At 53.2% G+C, this 24,150-nt stretch overlaps 1 protein-coding gene and 2 pseudogenes across 2 annotated transcripts; 2 read left to right on the top strand and 1 right to left on the bottom strand.

Moving 5' to 3' along the window:
- Positions 1-154: 154 nt before the first annotated feature.
- LRRC8E (leucine rich repeat containing 8 VRAC subunit E) lies at positions 155-12,790 on the bottom strand. Of its 2 annotated transcripts, none has more exons than XM_055236726.2 (3): positions 12,700-12,790; positions 6,450-6,592; positions 155-3,544 (listed from the first exon to the last, which is right to left on the bottom strand). In XM_055236726.2, the coding sequence occupies exons 2-3, from the start codon at positions 6,585-6,587 to the stop codon at positions 1,292-1,294; spliced, it is 2,391 nt and encodes a 796-aa protein (XP_055092701.1). In that variant the 5' UTR covers positions 6,588-6,592; positions 12,700-12,790; the 3' UTR covers positions 155-1,291. The 2 variants fall into 2 exon arrangements, with proteins under 2 accessions (XP_055092701.1, XP_055092700.1); XM_055236725.2 differs by lacking the exon at positions 12,700-12,790 and adding an exon at positions 8,345-8,514.
- A 1,403-nt stretch (positions 12,791-14,193) lies between these two features.
- Positions 14,194-14,313, top strand: LOC129461383 (uncharacterized; annotated as a pseudogene).
- A 6,307-nt stretch (positions 14,314-20,620) lies between these two features.
- On the top strand, positions 20,621-21,823 carry LOC129459872 (acyl-protein thioesterase 2-like; annotated as a pseudogene).
- Positions 21,824-24,150: the final 2,327 nt, after the last annotated feature.

Raw genomic sequence — 24,150 nt, 5'->3', positions numbered from 1 at the left:
TTTTTGTATGTTTTTGTAGAGATGAGATCTCACTATGTTGCCCAGTTTGGTTTCAAACTCTTGAGCTCAAGCGATCCTCCCACCTGAGCCTCCCAAAGTGCTGGGATTACAAGCATGAGCCACTATGTCTGGCCCTAATAAACGGTGTTAGACAACGACAGGTGTGTACATAAGAGATCAAAACTAGAATTTGCAATAATTAGTATTATTTATTAAGCACCCAGGGAACAGTCAAGACCAAAGTCCCTGCCTGTCCTTGGAAAAATGTCACCTCTATCTAGGTGTCCTAACCCTGGAGTCCGTCCACCTTAGGAAGTTGTTGAATAGCTCTCTGGGGGAAATCTATCAGCTGCCTGAAGAGCTTTGTGTGTATTTGTACACCAGCATTTTCCTGAGGAAGGAGGTACCTGGCTTCATCAGTTTCTCAAAGGGTCTAGGACCTCAAAAGGGATCAGAATCTAGATATTTGGATACCTTTTTTTTCTTTTTTTTTTTGGCAGAGGTGGGGTCTCACTATGTTACCCAGGCTGATCTTGAACTCCTGAGCTCAACCACCTTCCTGCGTTGGCCTCTCTGGGCTGGGATTATAGTCATGAGCCACAGTGCCCAGCCCTGATACCTTTACATTAGCATTTCCCAACATACCGTCTCAGGACCACTTACCTGCACCAGAACTACCTGGAATATTTAGGAACAGACTCCTGGACCCCAACCAAACCTCCTGAGTCAGTCTTTCAGGGGTGGGGACTGTGATATTTTGTTTTGCACCGACTCCCTAGGTGATTTTGATGCTTAGCCAAATGAAAACCATTGTTCTGAGCTAACATATAACACGGCAAACAACTGTGTCTGTGTCCTCTCCTTGGGAGAGAACCCCAGATGTAAGTTGCTTTGTCTGTTGCGTGGGGAGGGGGAGTGTTGGAAATCCCACTGGGATGTGTCCTTTCCCACATATGTGGCACTAATTGGGCTGGAATATCCAGGGAGGGGCAGCAGTTCTAGGGATGGGAGCAAGGCCAGCCAGCCTGCCAGAGACACAGGTGTGGTTTTGGTCGGAGAATGCCATGACTGAGTTAATCCCTCCATACCAGGTTCCACCCCAACTCCACAACATCCTGTCTGTCTCCCCAGACAAACCAGCCCAGATCCTCCCGGGCCCCAGAAAGATGACACAGCTGCCCCCCCATCTCCTGGCCTGGACCCACTTGGCTTCCTGTCTTGGAAGACAATGGTTAAGATTCCTGGGCGGAAGCATTTTTAAGGCTCTACCTAAAACGGCCCCACCCCAGCTTCATTCCTCCTCCATCTTGTCCCGCACTTCTGCCGGCAGACCCTGGTAAAGGGTGTCTTCCACCAGGAGCCCCGCCTTCTTGAGCCCCCCACAGTTGCCAAGTTCTTCTGGCAGCGCCTCTAAGCGGTTGCCTTTGAGCTCCAGGCGGCTGAGGGCCCTGAGGGCACCCACGTGGGGCGAGAGCTGGCTCAGCTGGTTGTCGCCCAGAAGCAACGTCCGCAGCTTGCGGCAGAAGAAGAGTTCTTCGGGCAGGGCCTCCAGGGTATTGTAGGAGAGGGCCAGGTGCTGTAGGTTCTGCAGGAGGCCCACCTCAGCTGGCAGGGAGTGTAGCCCGTTGTGGGACACATCCAGCAGACGGAGGCCCGAGCACAGGCCAAGCTGGGAGGGCAGGGTCTCCAGCTTGTTGTAGCTCAGGTAGAGCTGCTCCAGGCTCCTGAGCTTCCGCACGTGCTCAGGGACATAGGCGATCTGGTTGTGCCACAGCCTGAGTGTGACCAGCTTCCGGCAGTGCTGGAAGCTGAGGATTTCCTCGATGGAGCGCAGGTGGTTGTCCTTGAGGTCAAGTTCCTGCAGCGCACCCAGGCTGAACACTGCGTGGGGGATGCGCTCCAGCCCGCAGGCCACCAGCTCCAGCTCCCGCAGTGCCACCAGCTTCTTGAGGCTGTTCAGGGCAACCAGACGGGCCCCATCGTTGTGCAGGCTGAGCCTCTGCAGGTGGCCGGCAACGTCGGTCACACTGGCTGGCACCTTCCCGGCGTTGCTTCGGAGGGACAACACCTTGAGCTGCTTCAGCTCCCGGAGGCTCTCCAGGGTGGCCGCCCGAGCTAGCTCCTGAGGGAAAAGCCCCTCCAGGTGCAGCTCCTCCAAGCCCCGCAGGCCAAACACCCAAAGCGGCACCTCGCGGAGCTCCTCGCATTTGACGCGCATCACCTTCAGGTGGTCCCGCAGGAAGACCTGCAAGGAAAAGGGTAGCCTGGCGGGCGAGTGGAGCAAGCTGAGCTCCTGCAAGTGCACCAGCTGTGACAGCCCCGGGGGGAAGGTGATATCGCAGATGGCCTCCAGCCGGAGTGACTCCACCTCACTGAGCTCAAAGACGGTGTCGGGCAGTCCCGGAAGCATGCAGAGGGCCAGCTCCAGCCGGCCCGCGGCATTGCGCTGCAGCTTCTGTCGAAGCTTCTCGGGCGTCCACTCGTGGTTGAGATTGAGCTGCTTTAGACGGCTTTCGCTGACCTCGGACAGGAAGACGGCGAAGCGCTTGGAGTAGAGGGAGTCATACTGATCGATGAGGTGCAGCATGAAGGCGAAGTCGTTCTTGACGTCAGGAATGTCCCCCATGCCAGTCTCCTCCCGCACGGAACGGAAGGAGTACTCCTTGAGGGGCCGGTGGAAGAGCCAGTAGAGCGTGTAGATGCAGGTGAGTCCGTAGATGCACACAAAGGAGATGTAACAGAAGGCCAGCTTGGAGAAGAGGTGGGCCTTGGTGTGGTTGCAGCAGAAGCTGGCGTAGCCCGTGACCTCTGACGTCTCCACCCTACAGGCCACCAGGAAACTGATCTTCTCCACATAGACCAGGTTGTAGACCAGGATGGCCAGGAACTTACACACTTTCAGCACCGTCTGTCGGATGTACATGGTGTACAGGATGTCGCCCTCTTCCACGTGCACGCGGAACTTCTTCACCTTTTCAAACAGGGCTTTGGCCTGCTCCCCCTCCTTCTTGTCCAGCAGGGTGACAACTGGAGGCTCGGTCACCACCTTCTCCGGTTCCGCCAGCACCTTCTCCTTCTCACCCTCCGCTACCTTCCCTGGCCCGGCCCCTGCCGTGGCCACTATGGTGGCCGCAGCCCGTCCGGTGGCTGCTGGGCCCTTCTGGTTCTCCCCGGAGACCTCGGATAGGGCCCTGGTGGTCCATGGAGAGTCGAAACACTTGCCCAGGATGGAGATGAAGTGTTCAATCTTGGAGCTGGTGCCAGGGAACTTGAACCAGAAACTGGTGCAGACCATGAAGATGAGCGTGTGAATGACCACGAGGTAGGGGAAGTACTTGGCGTACCAGTGCAGGGCTGTCTCATAGCACAGCTGGTTAATAAAGCTGTATTGCTGCAGGTCCAAATTGTTCTTAAGCCCTTTAACCTCCTGCAGGGCCCCAATCTGCTCAGGGATCCCCCGAGGCAGCAATTGCTGGCACGGGGCCTCTGATAAGTTCTCCTGGAGCTCATGATTGGGTAGACAGATGATCTTGTCCTGTGTCACCTGAGAAGCCAAAGAGAATAAGGGCTGTAATCCTAGCACTTTGGGAGGCCAAGGCAAGTGGATCACTTGAGGTCAGGAGTTCAAGACCAGCCTGGGCAACGTGGTGAAACCCTGTCTCTACTAAAAATACAGAATTAGCCGGGCATGGTGGTGGGCACCTGTAATCCCAGCTACTCGGGAGGCTGAGGCAGGAGAATCGCTTGAACCCGGAAGATGGAGGTTGCAGGGAGCTGAGATCGTGCCATTGTACTCCAGCCTGGGTGACAGAGTGAGCCTCCGTCTCAAAAATAATTTAAAAAAGAGAGAAAATGAGGGGGGTGGGGAAAAACAGGCTGAAGGTGGGAGGCCCCCGCACTCCCCATCTCTGACTGTCGCCAGCCAACTGTAATTTTGGAAGAGTTTTGCTAAACCTCTAAGCACTGGTTTTTTTTTTGTTTGTTTTTGTTTTTTGAGACAGTCTCGCTCTGTCAGGCTGTGTGCAGTGGTGCAATCTTGGCTCATTGCAACCTTCCCCTCCTGGTTCAAGCAATTCTCCTGCCTCAGCCTGCTGAGTAGCCAGGGCTACAAGCACGCACTACCACGCCTAGCTAATTTTTGATTTTTAGTAAAGATGGGGTTTCACCATGTTGGCCAGGCTGCTCTCGAACTCCTGGCCTCAAGTGATCCCCTGCCTCAGCCTCCCAAAGTGCTGGGATTACAGGAATGAGCCACTGCAACCGACAAAGCACTGGTCTTTGTCTGAGAAAAGGAGCTGGGTTGAATCGTGTCCCCACAAAAGATGTTGAAGTCTCAACTCCAAATCCTTAGAATGTGGTATTATTTGAGCTGCGTCAGGCGGCTCCTGTTTGGTAATAGGGTCTTTGCAGAGGTAGTCAAGTTAAGACAAAGCCGGTAGGGTGGGCCCAGTATGACTGCGCCTTAGAGAAAGGGGAAACATAGACGCAGAGACAGACACAAAGAGAGAAGATGACGTGAGGATACAGGGAGAGGCTGGGTGCGGTGGCTCAGGCTTGTAATCCCGGTGATTTGGGAGGCAGTGGGAGGGGGGGCCAAGCGGGGGTGGTAGAGGAGGATTGCTTGAGGCCAGGAGTACAAGGTTACAGTGAGCTATGATTGTACCACTGCACTCCAGCCTAGGTGACAGAGCTTGCTTGGAAAAAAAAAAAAAAACTGTCTCGGCCAGGTGCAGTGGCTCACGCCTGTAATCCCAGCACTTTGGGAGACAGAGGCAGGCTGATCCTGATCACGAGGTCAGGAGTTCAACACCAGCCTGGCCAACATACTGAAACCACGTCTCTACTAAAAATGCAAAAAAATATTAGCCGGGCATGGTGGCGCATGCCTGTAATCCCAGCTACTTGGGAGGCTAAGCCAGGAGAATTGTTTGAACCCGGGAGGCGGAGGTTGCAGTGAGCCGAGATCGCGCCACTGCATGCCAGCCTGGGTGACAGAGGGAGACTCCGTCTAAAAAAAAAAAAAAAAAGAAAAATACTGGGAGAATGTCATCTACAAGACAGGGAACACTTGGAGCTGCAAGAATCTAGGAGGAAGGCTTGAAGATTCTCCCTACTGACAACTGACACCTTGATCTCAGACTTCTGGCCTCGAGAACCAGACCCAGAAGAGGAAACATTTCTGGCATTTAAGCCACTCAATCACTGCTACTTTGTTACAGCAGAAGTAACAAACTCATATAGCAACTGCAGTCCTTTCCAGATTCCAGGGATAAAATTGAGCATTATGAAAATATGGGGCCAGGCACGGTGGCTCACACCTGTAATCCCAGCACTTTGGGAGGCTGAGGTGGGAGGATGGCTTGAGGCCAGGAGTCCGAGACCAGCCTGGGCAACACAGCAAGACCCCTGTGTCAACAAGAAATTTAAAAATTAGCTGGACGTGGTGGTGTGTGCCTGTAATCCCAGCTACTCTGGAGGCTGAGGCGGGAAGATCGCTTGAGCCCAGGAGTTCAAGGCTGCAGTGAGCTATGATCATGCCACTGCACTCCAACCTGGATGACAGAATGAGACAATGTTTCTTTATTTTAATTTTCAATTATTTTATTTTATTTTTTTTAAGATGGAGTCTCATTCTGTCACACAGGCTGGAGTGCAGTGGCATGATCTCAGCTCACTGCAACCTCCATCTCCCAGGTTCAAGCAATTTTCCTGCCTCAGCCTTCTGAGTAGCTGGGATTACAGGTGTCCACCACCATGCCTGGCTAATATTTGTATCTTTAGTAAGGACGGGTTTTCACCGTGTTGGCCAGGCTGGTCTCAAACTTCTGGCCTTAAGTGATACTCCCACCTTGGCCTCCCAAAGTGCTGGGATTACAGGTGTGAGCCACCGTGCCCGGCCCCTGTCTCTTTTTAGCCAAAAAAAAAAAAAAAAAAAAAGAAAGAAAGAAAGGGTCAGGTGCAGTGCCTCACGCCTGTAATCCCAACACTTTGGGAGGCCCAGGCAGGCAGATCACTTGAGGTCAGGAGTTCGAGACCAGCCTGGCTAACATGGTGAAACCCCATCTCTACTAAAAAACTACCAAAATTAGCCAGGCGTGGTGGTGGGCGCCTGTAATCCCAGCTACTCAGAAGGCTGAGGCAGGAGAACCGCTTGTACCCGGGAGGTGGATGTTGCAGGGAGCTGAGATCATGCCACTGTACTCTAGCCTGGGTGACAGAGTGAGACTCCTTCTCAAAAAAGAAAAAAAAGATATGGAATGACATAGCAATGTGGGGACTCCGGTGCTCCTGGCTATGGAGGTAAGGAAGATAAGGGGTCTAGATTGGCCTTTGAGTGGAGCTCTGTCTTCAGTTTCCTCTCTTTCTTGGGTGATGAAAAGGCTTCCCGACTTCCCCAGACACCTGCCCCGCCCCTCTGGTCACGCCCCCTTCCCAGGGGAGGGCCTCACCTGGAGGGTGCAGCCAAAGACCCCGATCATGAGCATGGCCACGGTGAGGTACTCGGCCAGCACGTCCCACCAGGGTTTGAGCACCTTGAACGCAGGCTGCTGTTCCGTGAACTGCTTGAACTCGGCCACTGGGATCATGCTGCCTGTGGGACAGGACGAGACGGGGGTGTAGAGAGACCCTTAGGATGGGAGGCTCTGCAGGCGGTCCTCCAAGGAGCCGGACACAGGCAGGCCTGTGCTCCTCATCTGCCCATGACCCTCCCTGCCCAAACTTGTCCAAACCTCCGAAGTGTGTGCCCCCACTTCCCTCTTAGCCTGGCCTTAGTCACCCTCCATGCAGACGTCACCACCTGCCCAGAACCAAGCGGCCACTGTTCCCCTCTGGGCACCCCTGCACCTGATCTGACTTGTCTGACCTCGAAGAGCACAGGAGGGATAGTCCACAGGGCCGCCGCCCTCCAGCCTCCTCGGGTGGCCCCCTCCCCAAAACCAGGCACCCCTCGCCCACCCCTGACACCAAGCCCTGAAAACATCTGCCTCGATGCTCCCTGACCGCAGACACTCGGCGTCTGGGCCAGCCCTGGCTCTCACTGCCACCACGCCTGAAAGCATTCCAAGGCTCAGGACTTCCGGGGTGTGGGCCCCTCCACCCCCTCCAGGGGCACTCTGGGCACCACCTCCAACCTCTAACTGGAAAAGCCGGCTGGAGCCTGGCTCTGGTTACCAGGGCCCCAGGGGCAGGGACAGCCAAGCTGAAGGCTAGTCAGCCCTGGGGGTAGGAGGTGACCAGGACACCTGAGTTTCTACAGGGGCTATAGCCCAGAATCACAGGCAGAAACCAGAGACCTGGGCTCTGAGAGGGGGCAATGGGGTGTCCGGATGTCCGAGGAGGAGGGAGGACTTGCAAATGGAAAGTTGTCAGGTGACATCTATGACCAGGCTAAGGCTGTGCTGTCAGGCTCCTGGCCGGCCCACTCTGTCTATTCCCAGGGTCTCCTTTTAGACCAAGGTATCATTATTGCAGATACAGACAGGCCAGCCACAAATCACACTGGGGTGTGGAGCACGAGCTGAGATGTCACTCTCCCAGGCAGTTACCCACTGGGTACCGACTTCCCCAGGGGCTGGAGGTGGAACAAGGAAGGTAGGGAACCTTAGACCCAAGTTCTGCCAACATCCAAGTTCCCCCAGTCCTGGGAGCCTTCTGTCCTTGTCCAGATAGATAATCTGTAACTGGGGCTGGGCACAGTGGCTCACGCCTGTAATCCCAGCACTATGGGAAGCTGAGGCGGGCGGATGATTTGAGGTTAGGAGTTTGAGACCAGTGTGGCCAACATGGTGAAACCCAGAGTCTACTAAAAATACACAAAAAATTAACCAGGTGTGGTGACACACACCTGTAATCCTAGCTACTCTGGAGGCTGAGGTGGGAGGGTCTTGATCAGGGGAGGCAGAGGTTGCAGTGAACCGAGACCGTGCCACTGCACTCCAGCCTGGGTGACAGAGTGAGACTCCATCTCAAAAAAACAAAACAAAAAAGATAACCTGTAACTGGGGACAGGGATTGGGCCAGGAAGGAGGGCATCTGCCCATCAGGGAGTTCTCTCTGGCTCCCCATCCATCTCCCCAGGAAGAATCTAGGGAAACCCTGGTCCCCTGACCCACAACTCAGCCAATGGTTCTGACACGTCTGAGCCTCCCTTTTCAGTTTGTGTTCCCCCCATATTTTGGGGTGACTCCTGGGTAAAAACAAGGTAGGCTCCACCCACCAAGCTAAAGGCCAAGCAGTCCCGAAAGACCACATCCTTTTACCCCCTCAGAGGCCCCCACTTCGGTCTGGGGAATCAGATAGGCAGGCAAGGGGGTGGGTACAGCGTGCCCACACGGGGACTCACCATGCAAGTGTAAAATGTCATAGGTTGGGCCAGGCGCAGTGGCTCACGTCTGTAATCCCAGCACTTTGGGAGGCTGAGGCAGGTGGATCACAAGATCAGGAGTTCGAAACCAGCCTGGCCAGCGTGGTGAAACCCCGTCTCTACTAAAAATGCAAAAATTAGCCGGGCATGGTGGCATGAACCTGTAGTCCCAGCTAGGCAGGAGAATCGCTTGAACATGGGAGGCGGAGGTTGTGGTGAGCTGAGATAGTGCCACTGCAAGCTAGCCTGGGAGATGGAGCGAGACTCCATCTCGAAAAAAAATAAAATAAAATGTCATGGGTTCCCTGACTCAGGTGGTGACTCACCCAGACCCAGATCCATGCAAGGGGGTGCCCAGAGCACAGGGTCCCTCGCACCATGGCCCGGCCCTCATGCTCATTCACACTCCCTGCCCTAAGCAAAGAGCCAAGTATACTTTGGGAGGCCGAGGTGGGCGAATCACTTGAGGTTAGGAGTTCGAGACCAGCCTGGCCAACATGGTGAAACTCCGTCTCTATTAAAAATACAAAAATTGGCCAGGTGCGGTGGCTCACGCCTGTAATCCCAGCACTTTGGGAGGCTGAGGCGAGCGGATCACGAGGTCAGGAGATCGAGACCATCCTGGCTAATGCGGTGAAACCCCGTCTCTACTAAAAATACAAAAAATTAGCCGGGCGTAGTGGCGGGCACCTGTAGTCCCAGCTATTTGGGAGGCTGAGGCAGGAGAATGGCATGAACCCAGCAGGCAGAGCTTGCAGTGAGCCAAGATCGTGCCACTGTACTGCAGCCTGGGTGACAGAGCGAGACTGTCTCAAAAAAAAAAAAAAAAAATCTGAAAACTTGCCAGGTGTGTTGGTGCATGCCTGTAGTCCCACCTACTTGGAAGGCTGAGGTGGGAGGATTGCTTGAACCCAGGAGTTACAGGCTGCAGTGAGCCATGAAACAGCCTGGGCAAGACCCTATCTCAGAAACAGTGAACAAAACACTACTGACTGAGGCCGGGCACGGTGGCTCTCGCCTGTAATCCCAGCACTTTGGGAGGCCAAGGTGGGTGGATAATTTGAGGTCAGGAGTTCGAGACCAGCCTGGCCAACATGGTGAAACCACGTCTCTACTAAAAATACGAAAACAATTAGCCAGGCGTGGTGGTGGATGCCTGTAATCCCAGCTACTTGGGAGGGTGAGGCAGGAGAATTGCTTAAACTCGGGAGACAGAAGCTGCAGTGAGCCAAGATCTCGCCACTGCACTCCAGCCTGGGTGACAGAGAGAGACTCCATCTCAAAAAAGCAAAACAAAACAAAAACTACTGACTCTGGGGGCTGCAGAAGAAATCACACAACACACACACACACACCCGAACAGGGACCAACTTCCTGTCCTTGCCACCCTGTTGTAAGCTCCACCAGTGGCCATCCCAGGTGCACAGTCACAGACAAGAAGGCAGAAACACTCAGGGGACCGGGGGACAGCCACAGGGGCTATCATTATCTGTCTCCATGACTCAAACTTGATCCTCACAAACCTGCCATTAAATTTCCACAGACATAAAACAGGCCCCCACTTTGTCTGAGAAGGGCTGGTGGGAAGGTCCCGGAACAGGGGCTCGAAGAATTGGGGCAGAGCCAGGGAAAATACAATGATGGGATGTATACACTCAGCTTCCTCCACCAGACACTGAATGCCTCATTTTATCCCAACTCAGGCAGCGTGGATTTTCGGGACTTTGCTTTCCAGACTCAGGGGAGAGAAATAATTTGCTCAAGCTTCTACAGTTCCAAGTGGCATTCAAAGCCTGACCCATCCAACCTCTAGGTCCTGCCTGTAGGATTGCAACCACTCTGTTCCCTCTTGGGAGACAGCCTCTAATTAAAATGCAGCATCTTGCCGGGCACGGTGGCTCACACCTGTAATCCCAACACTGTGGGAGGCCAAGGTGAGCAGATCATTTGAGGTCAGGAGTTTCAGACCAGGCTAGCCAACATGGTAAAACCCTATGTCTACTAAAAATACAAAATTAGCCGGACGTGGTGGTGGGCGCCTATAATCCCAGCTAACGGGGAAGCTGAAGCAGGAGAATCTCTCTTTTTTTTTTTTTTTTTTTTTTTTTGAGATGGAGTCTCACTCTATCGTCCAGGCTGGAGTGCAGTGGCACGATCTCGGCTCACTGCAAGCTCCGCCTCCCGGGGTCACACCATTCTCCTGCCTTAGCCTCCAGAGTAGCTGGGACTACAGGCACCCGCCACCTCACCTGGCTAATTTTTTGTATTTTTAGTAGAGACGAGGTTTCACCGTATTAGCCAGGATGGTCTTGATCTCCTGACCTCGTGATCTGCCCGCCTCGGCCTCCCAAAGAGCTGGGATTACAGGCGTGAGCCACCATGCCCAGCTGAAGCAGGAGAATCTCTTGAACCCAGGAGGTGGAAGTTGCAGTGAGCCATGATTGCACCACTGCACTCCAGCCTGGGCGACAGAGCAAGACTCTATCTCAAAAAACAAACAACGACAAAAAAACACAGCATCTTTGCCAAAAGCACCTAAGAACGGTGTTGCACTGTGGCAGGCCAGGCTGGAAGGCCTTCCAGCCTGAGACTATGTGGCTCCCACCAGCCCTGGCTCCATCCACCCATGCCTCACCTCTCCTCCCTCCCAGGTCCTCTTCAAGCCACTTGCCTCCAAAAAATGTGGTGGTGAGTTCCTGCTGGGGGAAGGGTGGGAGAGTGAGACCCTCCACACCCACAGCCCACGCTAAGAGGCAGGGAAGAAGCAAGAAACATCCAGCAGTTTTCAGCCCGAAGAGGGGTTTTGTAGAACACAAGGCCAAACCATTTTTTTTTTTTTTTTTTTTTTTTAAGATATAGGGTCCTGATGGATGCAGTGGATCACGCCTGTAATCCCAGCACTTTGAGAGGCTGAGGCGGTGGATCACGAGGTCAAGAGATCAAGACCATCCTGGCCAACATGATGAAATCCCATCTCTAAAAATACAAAGATTAGCTGGCCATGGTGCCGCATGCTTGTAGTCCCAGCTACTCAGGAGGCTGAGGCAGGAGAATCACCTGAACCTGGGAGGCGGAGGTTGCCGTGAGCCAAGATCATGCCACTGCGCTCCGGCCTGGCAACAGAGCAAGACTCCATCTCAAAAAAAAAAAAAAAAAAAAGAGAGAGAGAGAGAGAGATAGGGTCTCGCTCTGTCACCCAGGCTGGAGTTCAGTGGTGTGATCATAGCTCATTGCAGCCTCGAACTCCTGGGCTCAAGTGATCCTCCTGCCTCAGCCTCCCCAGTAGCTGGGACTACAGGTTCGTGCTACCATGCCCAGCCAACTTTTGTATTTTTTGTAGAGATGGGGTCTCACTATGTTGCCCAGGCTGGTCTTGAACTCCTGAGTCCAAGCAATCCTCCCATCTCAGCCTCCCAAAGTGCTGGGATTACAGGCGTGAGCCACTGTGCCTGGCCTCAGTCTTTTTTTTTTTTTTTGGAGATGGAGTCTCCTGCGTTGCCCAGGCTGGAGTGCAGTGGCCCAGTCTCAACTCACTGCAACCTCCACCTCTTGGGTCCGAGCAATACTCAAGCCTTAGCCTCCCCAGTAACTGGGCCTACAGGCACGCACCACCACGCCCAGCTAATTTTTGTATTTTTAGTAAAGATGGGGTTTCACCGTGTTAGCCAGGCCGGTCTCAAACACCTGACCTCAGGTGACCTGCCCGCCTCGGCCTCCCAAAGTGCTGGGATTATAGACGTAAGCCATGGTGTCAGGCTGAGCCTCAACCTTTTATTCAAGGGAGAAACTGAGGTTCTAGGGTGGGGGAGGGCGGCATCTTTGTAGCCCATCCTGGGTCAGGCCCCAGGCCTGTGGATTCCCAGCTGAGTGGTTTTCCAAGCCGTCTCCGCCAACAGACTTGAAGATCTGGGACATGTATAATAAGTTCAAGAGCACCAGAGGTCAGGCTTGGTTGAACCCACCCCAAGTGGTAGGTTCTGGGGCTCTGAGGGTCTCCCGGGATGAGTTGTCAGTGTCTTCCCAGATGCCAAGGGGAGGGGAAAGTGGTTGACACCCCCGAAGTCAAGTTTATCTTCAGCCTGTTTATCTTCACTCTGAGACCTGGCCGGCTCTGCCTGGCTCCCAGGACGGGCACCTCGTGGGCCAGGTTTCCCTTTGCACCGGTCCGCACCCCCACCCCAGCTCCTGGTGTGTGGCCTGCCCCGGCCACAGGGCCAGCGCACCTGGAGCGGCTCTGCCCCTTGTCCAGACCCGGGGACTCCCAGCCCGACCCCCACCCCGACCCCCACCCCGCCACCTCATGTGTGCCCAGAGGCAAAGAGCCACCTACTCACCGTTCCGGGAGGGACGCTGGGCCCAACTCCTGGGTCTCTGGGAGCGGAGCTGCCGCGACTCCCGCAGAGTTCCCGGGCGGGCCGCGAGGGTGAGTCAGGGCAGGCGGGAACAGAAGACCCGGAGCCGCCCCGCCCCGCCCCCGGACGACTCGGCCCCGCCTCGCCTCAGGCGCGCCCAGGTCGACCCTACTCCTGGCGCCGCTCAATCAGCGGGGTTGGGGGAAGAGAGGGGTCCTAGGCTGCTTTTCCCTGGTGGGCTGGGAGCTGGCGGGAGATGCAGGGGTGTTAGAACTTTGCAACTTTGCAGTCTGGCTGGACCCTGGCAGCTGGGCAAACTGAGAGAGCTGGGGACCCTGAACTCCCAAAGCCATTCTACGGCCACCTTTCTGGGAACCAGGTCTTACGGACCCTGTCGAGAAAATGTGGAGGCTGGGCTCTGTGACTCACGCCTGTAATCCCAACACTTTGGGAGGCCGAGTCAGGAGGATATCTTGGGCCCAGGAGTTTGAAACCAGCCCGAGCAATATAGTGGGACCACATCCCTACAAAAAATTTTAAAACCTACAAAAACAAAATTTTAAAAATTAGGCAGGTGTGGTGGTGTGTGCCTGTAGTGCCAGCTACTCTGGAGGCTGCGGTGGAAGGATCACGTGAATCTGGGAAGTTGAGAGGCTGCAGCGAGCTACGATCATGCCACTGCACTCCAGCCTGGGCCACCAAGCAGGACCCTGTCTCCAAAAGAAAAGAAAAAAAAAAGAAAGAAAGTGTGGAAGAAGGGCTTCCTCTAACCCCCCCAAGGCCCAGTCACCTGGCCTTAAAGCCCAGCCAAGGCACAGGTGACTGGAGTTTTCAGGTGCTGAGAGTGGAGTTGGGGGAGGAGAGGACAGGGGAGGGGAGGCTTCTCCCTTCAAGCTCTGGCCATGGGCAGGAACTGGGCTGAACCAACGGAAGTTGAGTAGAGTGGGGATGCCCACCTGTCTGTCCCTGCCCAACACTGTGGTCTGCCTTCCAGGTGGGGAGTGGGGGACAAGCAGCTCCGAAATCCTGGGGGGCCCAGCTTCTCTGCCTCCCCACTCCCACCCTGGCCTCCCCACTTAGGGAAGCCTGAGCTGGGTCTTGGATGAGCAAATCTGTGGAGTTGGACCTTGATCTGTTCTCCGTCTGAAAATCCCTGGAGGGCGGGCACTGTGGCTCACGCCTGTAATCCCAGCTCTTTGGGAGGCTGAGGCAGGCCGATCACGAGGTCAGGAGATCTAGACCATCCTGGCTAACACAGTGAAACACTGTCTCTACAAAAATACAAAAAAATTAGCAGGGCATAGTGGTGGGCACCTGTAGTCCCAGCTACTTGGGAGGCTGAGGCAGGAGAATGGTGGGAACCCAGGAGGCGGAGCTTGCAGTGGGCCAAGATCGCGCCACTGCACTCTGGCCTGGGCGAAGAGTGAGATTCCATCTCAAAAAAAAAAAAAGAAAGAAAAGAAAAACCTTGGATGTATCTATGGCCATACCACCCTGAAAGCATCTGATCCTCGTCTCATCTCGGAAGCTAAGCAGGGTCGGACCTGGTTAGTACTTGGATGGGAGACCACCCAGGAACACAGGGTGCTGTAGGCTTGGGCTGGGCACGGTGGCTTATACCTGTAATCTAGCACTTTGGGAGGCTGAGGAGGGTGGATCACCTGAGGTCAGGAGTTTGAGACCAGCCTGGCCAACATGGTGAAACCCTGTCTCTACTAAAAATACAAAAATTAGCTGGGTGTGGTGGTTTGTGCTACTTGGGAGGCTGAGACAAGAGAATCACTTGAGCATGGGAGGCGGAGGTTACAGTGAACTGAGACTGCACCACCGCACTCCAGCCCGGGCGACAGAACGGGACTCCATCTCGAAACAAAACAAAACCATCCATGGAAACGTTCCTACCTGGACTTAGGGTGGGAGAGGGAGAGTTCTCCCTGACAGGGTAAAAGAAGCCTTGACTTGGCCGGACGCGGTGGCTCACACCTGGAATCCCAGCACTTTGGGAGGCCAACTCGGGTGAATAACCTGAAGTCAGGAGTTTGAGACCAGCCTGGCCAATATGGTGAAACCCCATCTCTACTAAAAATACAAAACATTAGCTGGGTGTGGTGGCACAAGCCTGTAATCCCAGCTACTTGGGAGGCTGAGGCAGGAGAATCGCTTGAACCCGGGAGGTGGATGTTGCCGTGAGCCGAGATCGTGCCTGCCCTCCAGCCTGGACAACAAGAGCAAAACTCCATCTCAAAAAAAAAAAAAAGACCTGACATTGACCAGGTCTGGGCCAGAGACTGGAAACCTCTAGGGTTGGAAACTCATAAGTCAGGGACCCTCTGGGCATCACCACAGGGAGTCCAAAGACAAAACTTCCTTTTGGATTTAGAAGAGCTTTAAGAGCACCTGTTGTCGGTCAGCACCTGCAGCTTCCTTGCAGGACAAGACCAGCAAGGCTCCCTACTTTCCGAGAGCTTCTGTCCTAGTGGGTGGGATACATTAAGTAAACTAACAAAGGAGACCAGGTGGGGTGGCTCACGCCTTTAATCCCAGCAATTTAGGAGGCTGACCAAGGTGGGTGGATCGCTTGAGCCCAGGAGTCTGAGATCAGCCTGAGCAACATAGTGAGGTCCCATCTGTACAAAAAATAAATAAAAATGGTAGAAGAATTAGTCAGATGTAGAGGCACGCACCTGTAATCCCAGCTACTCGGGAGGCTGAGGGACGAGAATCGATTGAACCTGGGAGGCGGAGGTTGTGGTGAGCCGAGATTGCACCACTGCAGTCCAGCCTGGGCAACAGAGTGAGACTCCATCTCAAAAATAAGTAAATAAGTAAATAAAAATGAGCTGGGTGTGATGGTGTGCACCTGTGGTCCCAGCTACTTGAGAGGCTGAGACAGGAGGATCGCTTGAGCCTGGGAGTCGGAGGCTACAGTGAGCCATGATTGCACCACTGCACTCCAGCCTGGGTGGCAGCTCAGAACCCGGCTTTTAAAAACAAAACAAAAAAAAGACAAATGAAAGAACAAGGTACTGCCAGTTTGTGACAAGTGCTGTATATATAACAAAGCAAGGTGAAGCGGTAGCAAGGAACAAGGGGTTCCTTGAAGACCTCTTTGAGGAAGGGACCTTTGAGAAAGGTTATCTCTCCTTTGGAGTGACTCTTCCTGTCTTCCTTCCTTCCTTCCTTCCTTCCTTCCTTCCTTCCTTCCTTCCTTCTTTCTTTCATGGAGTTTCGCTCTTGTTGCCCAGGCTGGAGTGCAATGGCGTGATCGCTGCTCACCGCAACCTCCGCCTCCCTGGTTCAAGCAATTCCCAGCCTCATCCTCCAGAGTAGCTGGGATTACAGGCATGCGCCACCACTCGACTAATTTTGTATTTTTGGTAAAGATGGAGTTTCTCCACGTTGATCAGGCTGGTCTTGAACTCCCGACCTTAGGTGATCTGCCTGTCTCGGCCTCCCAAAGTGCTGGGATTACAGGCATGAGCCATCGCACCCGGCCTTCTTTTTCTTTCTTTATTTTTTTTAGATGGAGTCCTGCTCAGGCTGCAGTGCAATGGCATGATCTGGGCTCACTGCAACCTCCGCCTCCTGGGTTCAAGCAATTTTCCTGACTCAGCCTCCAGAGTGGCTGGGATTACAGGCGCCCACCACTGTGCCTGGCTAATTTTTGTATTTTTAGTAGAGACGGGGTTTTGCCATGCTGGCCAGGCTGGTATTGAACTCCTGCCTCAGCCTCCCAAAGTGTTGTGATTACAGGTGTGAGCCACTGCACTAGGCCTTCGCCTTCGCCTTCTCCTGCTCCTCCTCCTCCTCTCCCCACTTCCCCCTTCCTCCTCCCCCCTCCTCCTCACCCTCCCCCTCTTCCTCTTCCCCCTCCTCCTTCCCCCTCCTTCCCCCCTCCTCCTTCCCCCTTCCTCCTCCTCCTCCCTCCTCCTCCCCCCTCTTCCTCCCCCCTTCCTCCTCCTCCCCCTTCCTCCTCCTCCTCCTTCCTCCTCCTCCCCCTTCCTCCTCCTCCCCCTCCTCTTTCCTTCCTTCCTTCCTTTCTTCCTTCCTTCCTTTCTTCCTTCCTTCCTTTCTTCCTTTCTCTCTCTCTTTCTCTCTTTTCTTTCTTTCCTTTCTCTTTGCCCCTCCTCCTCCTCCCTCTTTCCCCTCCTTCTCCTCCTCCCTCTTTCCCCTCCTTCTCCTCTTCCTCTTCCTGTTCTCCTCCTCCTCCTCCTTTCCTCCTCCTCCTTCTTCATTCTTCTTTTCTCCCTCTGTTGCCCAGGCTGGCATGCAGTGGCACGATCCTAGCTCACTGCAGCCTTGAACTCCTGGGCTCAGGTGATCTTCCTGCCTCACCCTCCCTCCCAAGTAGCTAGGTCCACAGGCATGCACCACCACATCTGCTGAATTATTTATTTATTTATTTTATTTTTTTGTAGAGACAGAATATTACTATGTTGCCCAGGCTGGTCTGAAACTCCTGGGCCCAAGCAGATCCTACCATCTTGGCCTCCCAAAATGCTGGGATTACAGGCATGAGGCACCATGCCTGGCCTACTTCCTGTCTTCTGAGAGGTTTCTTGGGATCTGTGCCCTGGGGATGTTTGCAACCACATGCTGAAATAAGCTTTTTTTGTTTTGTTTTGAGAGATGGAGTCTCGCTCTGTCTCCCAGGCTCTGCAGTGCAGTGGTGCGATCTCAGCTCACTGCAACCTCCACTGGGTTCAAGTGAGCCTCCCAGCCTCCTGAGTAGCTGGGATTACAGCCATGTGCCACCACACCTGGCTAATTTTTGTATTTTTTAGTAGAGATGGGGTTTTGCCATGTTGGCTGGGCTGGTCTCAAACTCCTGACCTCAGGTGATCTGCCTGCCTCGGCCTCCCAAAGTGCTGGGATTACAGGTGTGAGCCACTGTGCCCAGCCTAGCATCTTTTTTATTTTATTTTTTGAGACAGAGTCTCGCTCTGTTGCCCAGGCTGGAGTGCAGTGGTGTTAGCTCACTGCAACCTCCGCCTCCCGGGTTCAAGCCGTTCTCCTGCCTCAGCCTCCTGAGTAGCTGGGATTACAGGGTCGAGGAAATTGAAGTATTTCTCCACCAGCTCCTGTCTGTCCCTGTCTAAGGGTTGCTCCAGAGAAGGGAGGTGGAGAGGTGTTAACTCTCTGGCACTTCTGAGTTCCCTGCCCACAGGGACTGTGAGTGCTCAGGGATATGGACAGGGTGGTATGGTACCTGCTGTAGATATAGATTTACCTGCCGCAGGTATAGATGCTGAGTGGGATGGCTGAGTCATAGCACACCAATGCTCAATCCTTTCCAATTATTTATCAGAAAGGCTGTCCACTTTACATTCCCATTGCTACTGTGTGAGTCTTTCCACATGATAATATCTAGCTTAAAAAAAATATGGGCCAGGCACGGTGGCTCATGCGTGTAATCCCAGCACTTCGGGAGGCTGAGGCAGGAGGATCGCTTAAGCCCAGGGGTTTGAGACCAGCCTGGGCCACAGCGCGATCTGAGACCCCGTCTCTACAAAACAAACAAACAAACAAAAAAATAGCCAGGCACAGTGGTGCATGCCTGTGGTTCCAGCTATTTGGGAGACTGAGGTGGGAGAAGTGCTTAAGCCCAGAAAGTTGAGGGCTTAAGTTGGAGTACAGTGGGCTACTATTGCACCATTGTACTCCAGCCTGAGCAACAGAGTGAGGCATCATCTCTAAGAAAGAACATATATTTTTTCAATTGGCTTTTAAGGTTTCTCCTGAAATTAAAAGAAAAAAAATTGGGCCGGGCGCGGTGGCTCACGCTTGTAATCCCAGCACTTTGGGAGGCCGAGGCGGGCGGATCACGAGGTCAGGAGATCGAGACCACGGTGAAACCCCATCTCTACTAAAAATACAAAAAAAAGTTAGCCGGGCGTGGTGGCGGGCGCCTGTAGTCCCAGCTACTCAGAGAGGCTGAGGCAGGAGAATGGCGTGAACCCAGGAGGCGGAGCTTGCAGTGAGCCGAGATCGCGCCACTGCACTCCAGCCTGGGCGACAGAGCGAGACTCCGTCTCAAAAAAAAAAAAAAAAAAAAAAAAAGAAAAAAATTAAATTTTGGTCCAATATAATATAAAATTGACCAGTTTAATTTTTTTTTTAAATTTTGGAGATGAGGTCTTGCTCTGTCACCCAGACTGGAGTGCAGTGGTTTCATCATAGCTCACTGTAGCCTCGAACCCTTGGGCTCAGGTGATCCTCCCCACTTCAGCCTCCCAAGTAGCTGGGACTACAGGTGTGTGCCACTGCACCCAGCTATTTTTTAGATTTTCTTTTTGTAGAGACGGGGTCTCAATATATTGCCCAGGCTGGTCCTGAACTTCTGGTCTCAGGTGATCCTCTGGCCTTACCCTCCCAAAGTGTTAGGATTACAGGCGTAAGCCACTGTGCCCAGCCATTGTAACCATTCCTAAGTGTGCAGCTCAGTGGCATTAAGCATATTCACATGGTTGTCCAACCATCACCAACATCCATCTCCTGAACTTTCTCATCTTCTCAAATTGAAACTCTGTCCCCATGAAACACTAACTCCCCACCTCCCTCCCATAACCCCTGGCACCCACCATTCTACTTTCTGTCTCCCATGAATCTGACTCCTCTAGGGACCTCCTACAAGTGGAATTATACAGGATTTGTCCTTTTGTGTCTGGCTTATTCCCCTGAGCATGATGTCCTCATGGTTCATCCATGTCACAGCATGCATCAGAATTTTCTGCCTTTTCAAGCCTGCGTAATATTCCATTGTATGGATGAACCACATTTTATCTATTTACCCCTCTGCTGGTGGACGCTTGGGGGTTGCTTCCACCTTTTGGTTCTTGTGAATACTGCTGCTATGAAAATGATTGTACAAATATTTCTTTCTTTTCTTTTCTTTCTTTTTTTTTTTTTTGAGATGGAATCTCACTCTGTCACCCTGGCTGGAGTGCAGTGGTGTGATCTCAGCTCATTGCAACGTCCGCTCCCGGGTTCAAGTGATTCTCCTGCCTCAGCCTCCCAAGTAGCTGGGATTACAGGCATGCACCACCACGGCTGGCTAATTTTTCTATTTTTAGTAGAGAGGGGGTTTTGTCATGTTGGCCAGGCTGGTCTTGAACTCCTGAGCTCAAGTGATCTGCCTGCCTCAGCCTCCCTAAGTGCTGGGATTACAAGCATGAGCTACTGCACTGGGTTTAGCTGTACCAGTTTACATTCCCATCAACAGGATACTTGTGTTCCAATTTCTCCACATGGCCCCTCAGTACTTGTTATTTACTATCCAGCTTCTAAGATTTTGGAATGTGAGTTAGCTATTACTTTGTAACAAATTACCCCATAATTTACTAGCTTTAAAAAAGTATGTATTGGCTGGGCTGCAATGGCTCACGCCTGTAATCCCAGCACTTTGGGAGGTCAAGGTGGGTGGATCACTTGAGGCCAGGAGTTCAAGACCAGCCTGACCAACACGGTGAAACCCCGTCTCTACTAAAAATACAAAATTAGGGTCTGGGCGTGGTGGCTCACGCCTGTAATACCAGCACTTTGGGAGGCTGAGGCGGGTGGATTACGTGAGGTCAGGAGTTCAAGACCAGCCTGGCCAACATGGTGAAAACTTGTCTCTACTAAAAATACAAAAAATTAGCTGGGCGTGGTGGAGGGCACCTGTAATCCCAGCTACTCAGGAGGCTGAGGCAGGAGAATCACTTGAACCCAGGAGGTGGAGGTTGCAGTGAGCTGAGATCAAACCACTGCACTCCAGCCTGGGCGACAGAGCAGGACTCCGTAAAAACAAACAAACAAATGAACAAACAAAACCAACACAACACAAAACAAAACAAAACAAAACAAAAAAGCCCCTCACTGTTTAAAATATATATATATATATATGGAGCGGGGGTGGCCGAGGGGGAAGAGTGTGTGTCTGCGGGAGAAAGAGGAGAATCGCCCCAGCGGCCTTGGAAGCCCCAGGGAGTGGAGGCTCCTGCCGTGGAGCCATGTGGTGTATGTGTGGTAACACCGTGTCTATGCCCCTCTCACCGATGCTGCCACCGTGTCTGGAGCTGAGCGGGAAACAGCTGCGGTTAGTTTTTTACATGGACTTGGAGACACAGGGCACAGCTGGGCTGACGCCCTCCCCGCCATCCGGCTCCCTCACATCAAGTACACCTGTCCCCATGCGCCTAGGATCCCTGTGACTCTCAACATGAAGATGGTGACACCCTCCTGGTTTGACCTGATGGGGCTGAGTCCAGATGCCCCAGAGGACGAGGCTGGCATCAAGAAGGCAGCAGAGAACATCAAGGCCTTGATTGAGCATGAAATGAAGAACGGGATCCCTGCCGATCAAATCGTCCTGGGAGGCTTTTCACAGGGCGGGGCCCCGTCCCTCTACACGGCCCTCACCTGCCCCCACCCTCTGGCTGGTATCGTAGCGTTGAGCTGCTGGCTGCCTCTGCACCGGGCCTTCCCCCAGGCAGCTAAATGCAGTGCCAAGGACCTGGCCATCCTCTAGCGCCAGGGGGAGCTGGACCCCATGGTGCCCTGACGGCTGAGAAGCTCTGGTCTGTTGTCACACCTGCCAGGGTCCAGTTCAAGACATACCCGGGTGTCATGCACAGCTGCTGTCCTCAGGGAATGGCAGCTGTGAAGGATTTCTTGTGAAGTTGCTGCCTCCTGTCTAACTAGTCGCTGGCCCCAGTGGGGTGCCCCAGCTCATGGGGGACTCAGCAAGCAAGCGTGGCAGCATCTTGGATCTGAGCCGGTCGAACCCCTGTCCCCACCCTTCCTGACCTGTCCTTTTTCCACAGGCCTCTGGGGCAGGTGGCAAGGCCTGGCCGGGCCTTCCTTCCTGGCCTCAGCCACCTGGCTCTGTCTGCAGCAGGGGCAGGCTGCTTTCTTATCCCATTTCCCTGGAGGCAGGCCCCCCTGGCAGCAGTATTGGAGGGGCTACAGGAAGCTAGAGAAAGGGGCCCAGCCACTGACCCACTCACTCAGGACCTCACTCACTAGCCCCGCTTTGGGCCCCCTCCTGTGACCTCAGGGTTTGGCCCATGGGGGCCTTCCAGGCCCCTGCCCTAACTGATTCTAACCAGATAATCGTGTGTCTCCTGCCTCCACTCAGCTACTTCTCAGTCATGAAGGCGGCCATGGCCCCGAGGTCCCCTTGCTGCTGTGGGCTCCCTGTCCCTGGGCAGGAGTGCTGGTGAGGAGGTGGGGCCTTTTGAGGGAGGCCTTCCCTCAGCTGTTTCCCCAAACTGGGGGGCTGGGCCTTGCCTCCCCGTTACCCTCCTTCCCTGCAGGCCTGGAGCCTGTAGGGGTGGACTGAGGTTCAGGTCTCCCCCAAGCTGTCTCACCCCGACTTCGTTCCCACTCTAGAGCAGGGAGGCGGTGGGGGAGGAGTTGTGTCTCATCTCCTGTCTCCATGTGGTTTTTGGGTGTTTTTCTTGTTGTGTCCTGGATTCTGATAAAATTAAAGAAATTGCTTCCTCAAAAAAAAAAAAAAAAAAAATATATATATATATATATATATATATATATGGCCAGGTGCAGTGGCTCACGCCTGTAATCCCAGCACTTTGGGAGGCCGAGGTGGGTGGATCACCTGAAGTCAGGAGTTCGAGACCATCCTGACCAACACGGAGAAACCCCATCTTTACTAAAAATACAAAATTAGCCGGGCTTGGTGGCCCATACCTGTAATCCCAGCTACTCGGGAGGCTGAGGCCGGAGAATTGCTTGAACCTGGGAGGCAGAGGTTGCGATGAGCTGATATCGCGCCATTGCACTCCAGCCTGGGCAACAAGAGTGAAACTCTGCCTCAAAAATAAATAAATTAATTAAAAATTAGGGCCAAGGTCACACCATTGCACTCCAGCCTGGGCAACAAGAGCAAAACTGCGCCTCAAAAAAAAAAAAAAAAAAATATATATATATATATATGTGTAAATATATATACACACACACACACATATACATATATATTTGTGATTTATTTATTTTTCTTTTAGAGATGGGGTCTCCTCATATTTCCCTAGCTGGCCTCAAACTCCTGGGCTCAATGGGATCCTCCTGTCTTAGCCTCCCCAGTAGCTGGGACCACAATCGCCTGGCCCTCACCTGAGAGTCACGTGCCTAAGAGTGGCTACGCTGGGCAGTTCATTCAATATCCCTCCCCCACCTGTTCCAAGCATCCACTGATGTGCTGTCTGTCACTACAGATTAGTCGCATTTTCTAGAATGTTCTATAAATGGAATCATACAGTGCGTGCTTTTTGTGGCTTCTTTTGTTCGGTGTGCTTTTGAGATTAGTCCCTGTTTTGAGAGTAGCAGTAGTCTGTTCCTTTCTGCTGCCAAGTTCCATTCCATTGTAGGGGACACTTTGATTCATGTTACTCATCTCTCTTGTTGATGGAGGTTTTGGGAGTGTTTTTATAAGAGGGCAGAGTCCAGATCCCAATTAATTACAGGGTGGGTTTTGTGTACCCTGGAGGAACCCTTGCATCATAGTGAGAAGGCAGGAGAGGCTGAGTGAGGTGGCTCCTGCCTGTAGTGCCAGCAGTCTGGGAGGTTGAGGTGGGAGCGTCACTTGAGCCCAGGAGTTTGAGACCAGCCTGGGTAACAGCGAGACTCTGTTTCTACAAAAGATTTAAAAATTAGCCTGATATGGTGGGGTAGGCTTTAGTCCCAGCTACTTGTTTTTTTGTTGTTGTTTTTGTTTTTGTTTGTTTTTTTGTGACGGAGTCTTGCTCTGTTGCCCAGGCTGGAATGCAATGGCGTGATCTCGGCTCACTGCAACCTCTGCCTCCTAGGTTCAAGCGATTCTCCTACCTCAGCCTCCCGAGTAGGTGGCATTACAGGTGCCTGGCCACCATGCCCGGTTAATTTGTGTATTTTTAGTAGAGACGGGGTTTCACCATGTTGGCCAGGCTGGTCTCGAACTCCTGACCTCAGGTGATCTGGGTTTTTTTTTTTTTTTTTTTTTTTTTGAGACGGAGTCTCTCTGTCGCCCAGGCTGGAGTGCAGTGGCATGATCTCGGCTCACTGCAACTTCCGCCTCCTGGGTTCAAGCGATTCTCACATCTCAGTCTTCTGAGTAGCTGGGACTTTAGGCACCACACCCAGCTAATTTTTTGTATTTTTAGTAGAGACAGAGTTTCACCATGTCGGCTAGGCTGGTCTCGAACTCTTGTCTTCAAATGATCTACCCACCTCAGCTGATAGTCCCAGCTACTTGGGAGGCTGAGGTGGGAGGATCACTGGAGCCTGGGAGGTCGAGGCTGCAGTGAGCTGTGAAGCCATGATGATCGTGCCACTGCACTCCAGCCTGGGTGACAGAGTGAGATCCTGTCTCAAAAATAAATAAATAGGAGGACAGGGATCTGTGTAGGTGGATGTGATTTGGAAGGAGGCACTGGGTGTGGGTGGGTAGACAGGGAA

This window comes from Symphalangus syndactylus, chromosome 13 (genome assembly GCF_028878055.3).
Source record: "Symphalangus syndactylus isolate Jambi chromosome 13, NHGRI_mSymSyn1-v2.1_pri, whole genome shotgun sequence".
Classification (NCBI taxonomy): Eukaryota; Metazoa; Chordata; class Mammalia; order Primates; family Hylobatidae; genus Symphalangus; species Symphalangus syndactylus.
The sequence above is the reverse complement of the archived record's forward strand: the minus strand, read 5'-3'. Positions and strand labels throughout refer to the sequence as shown.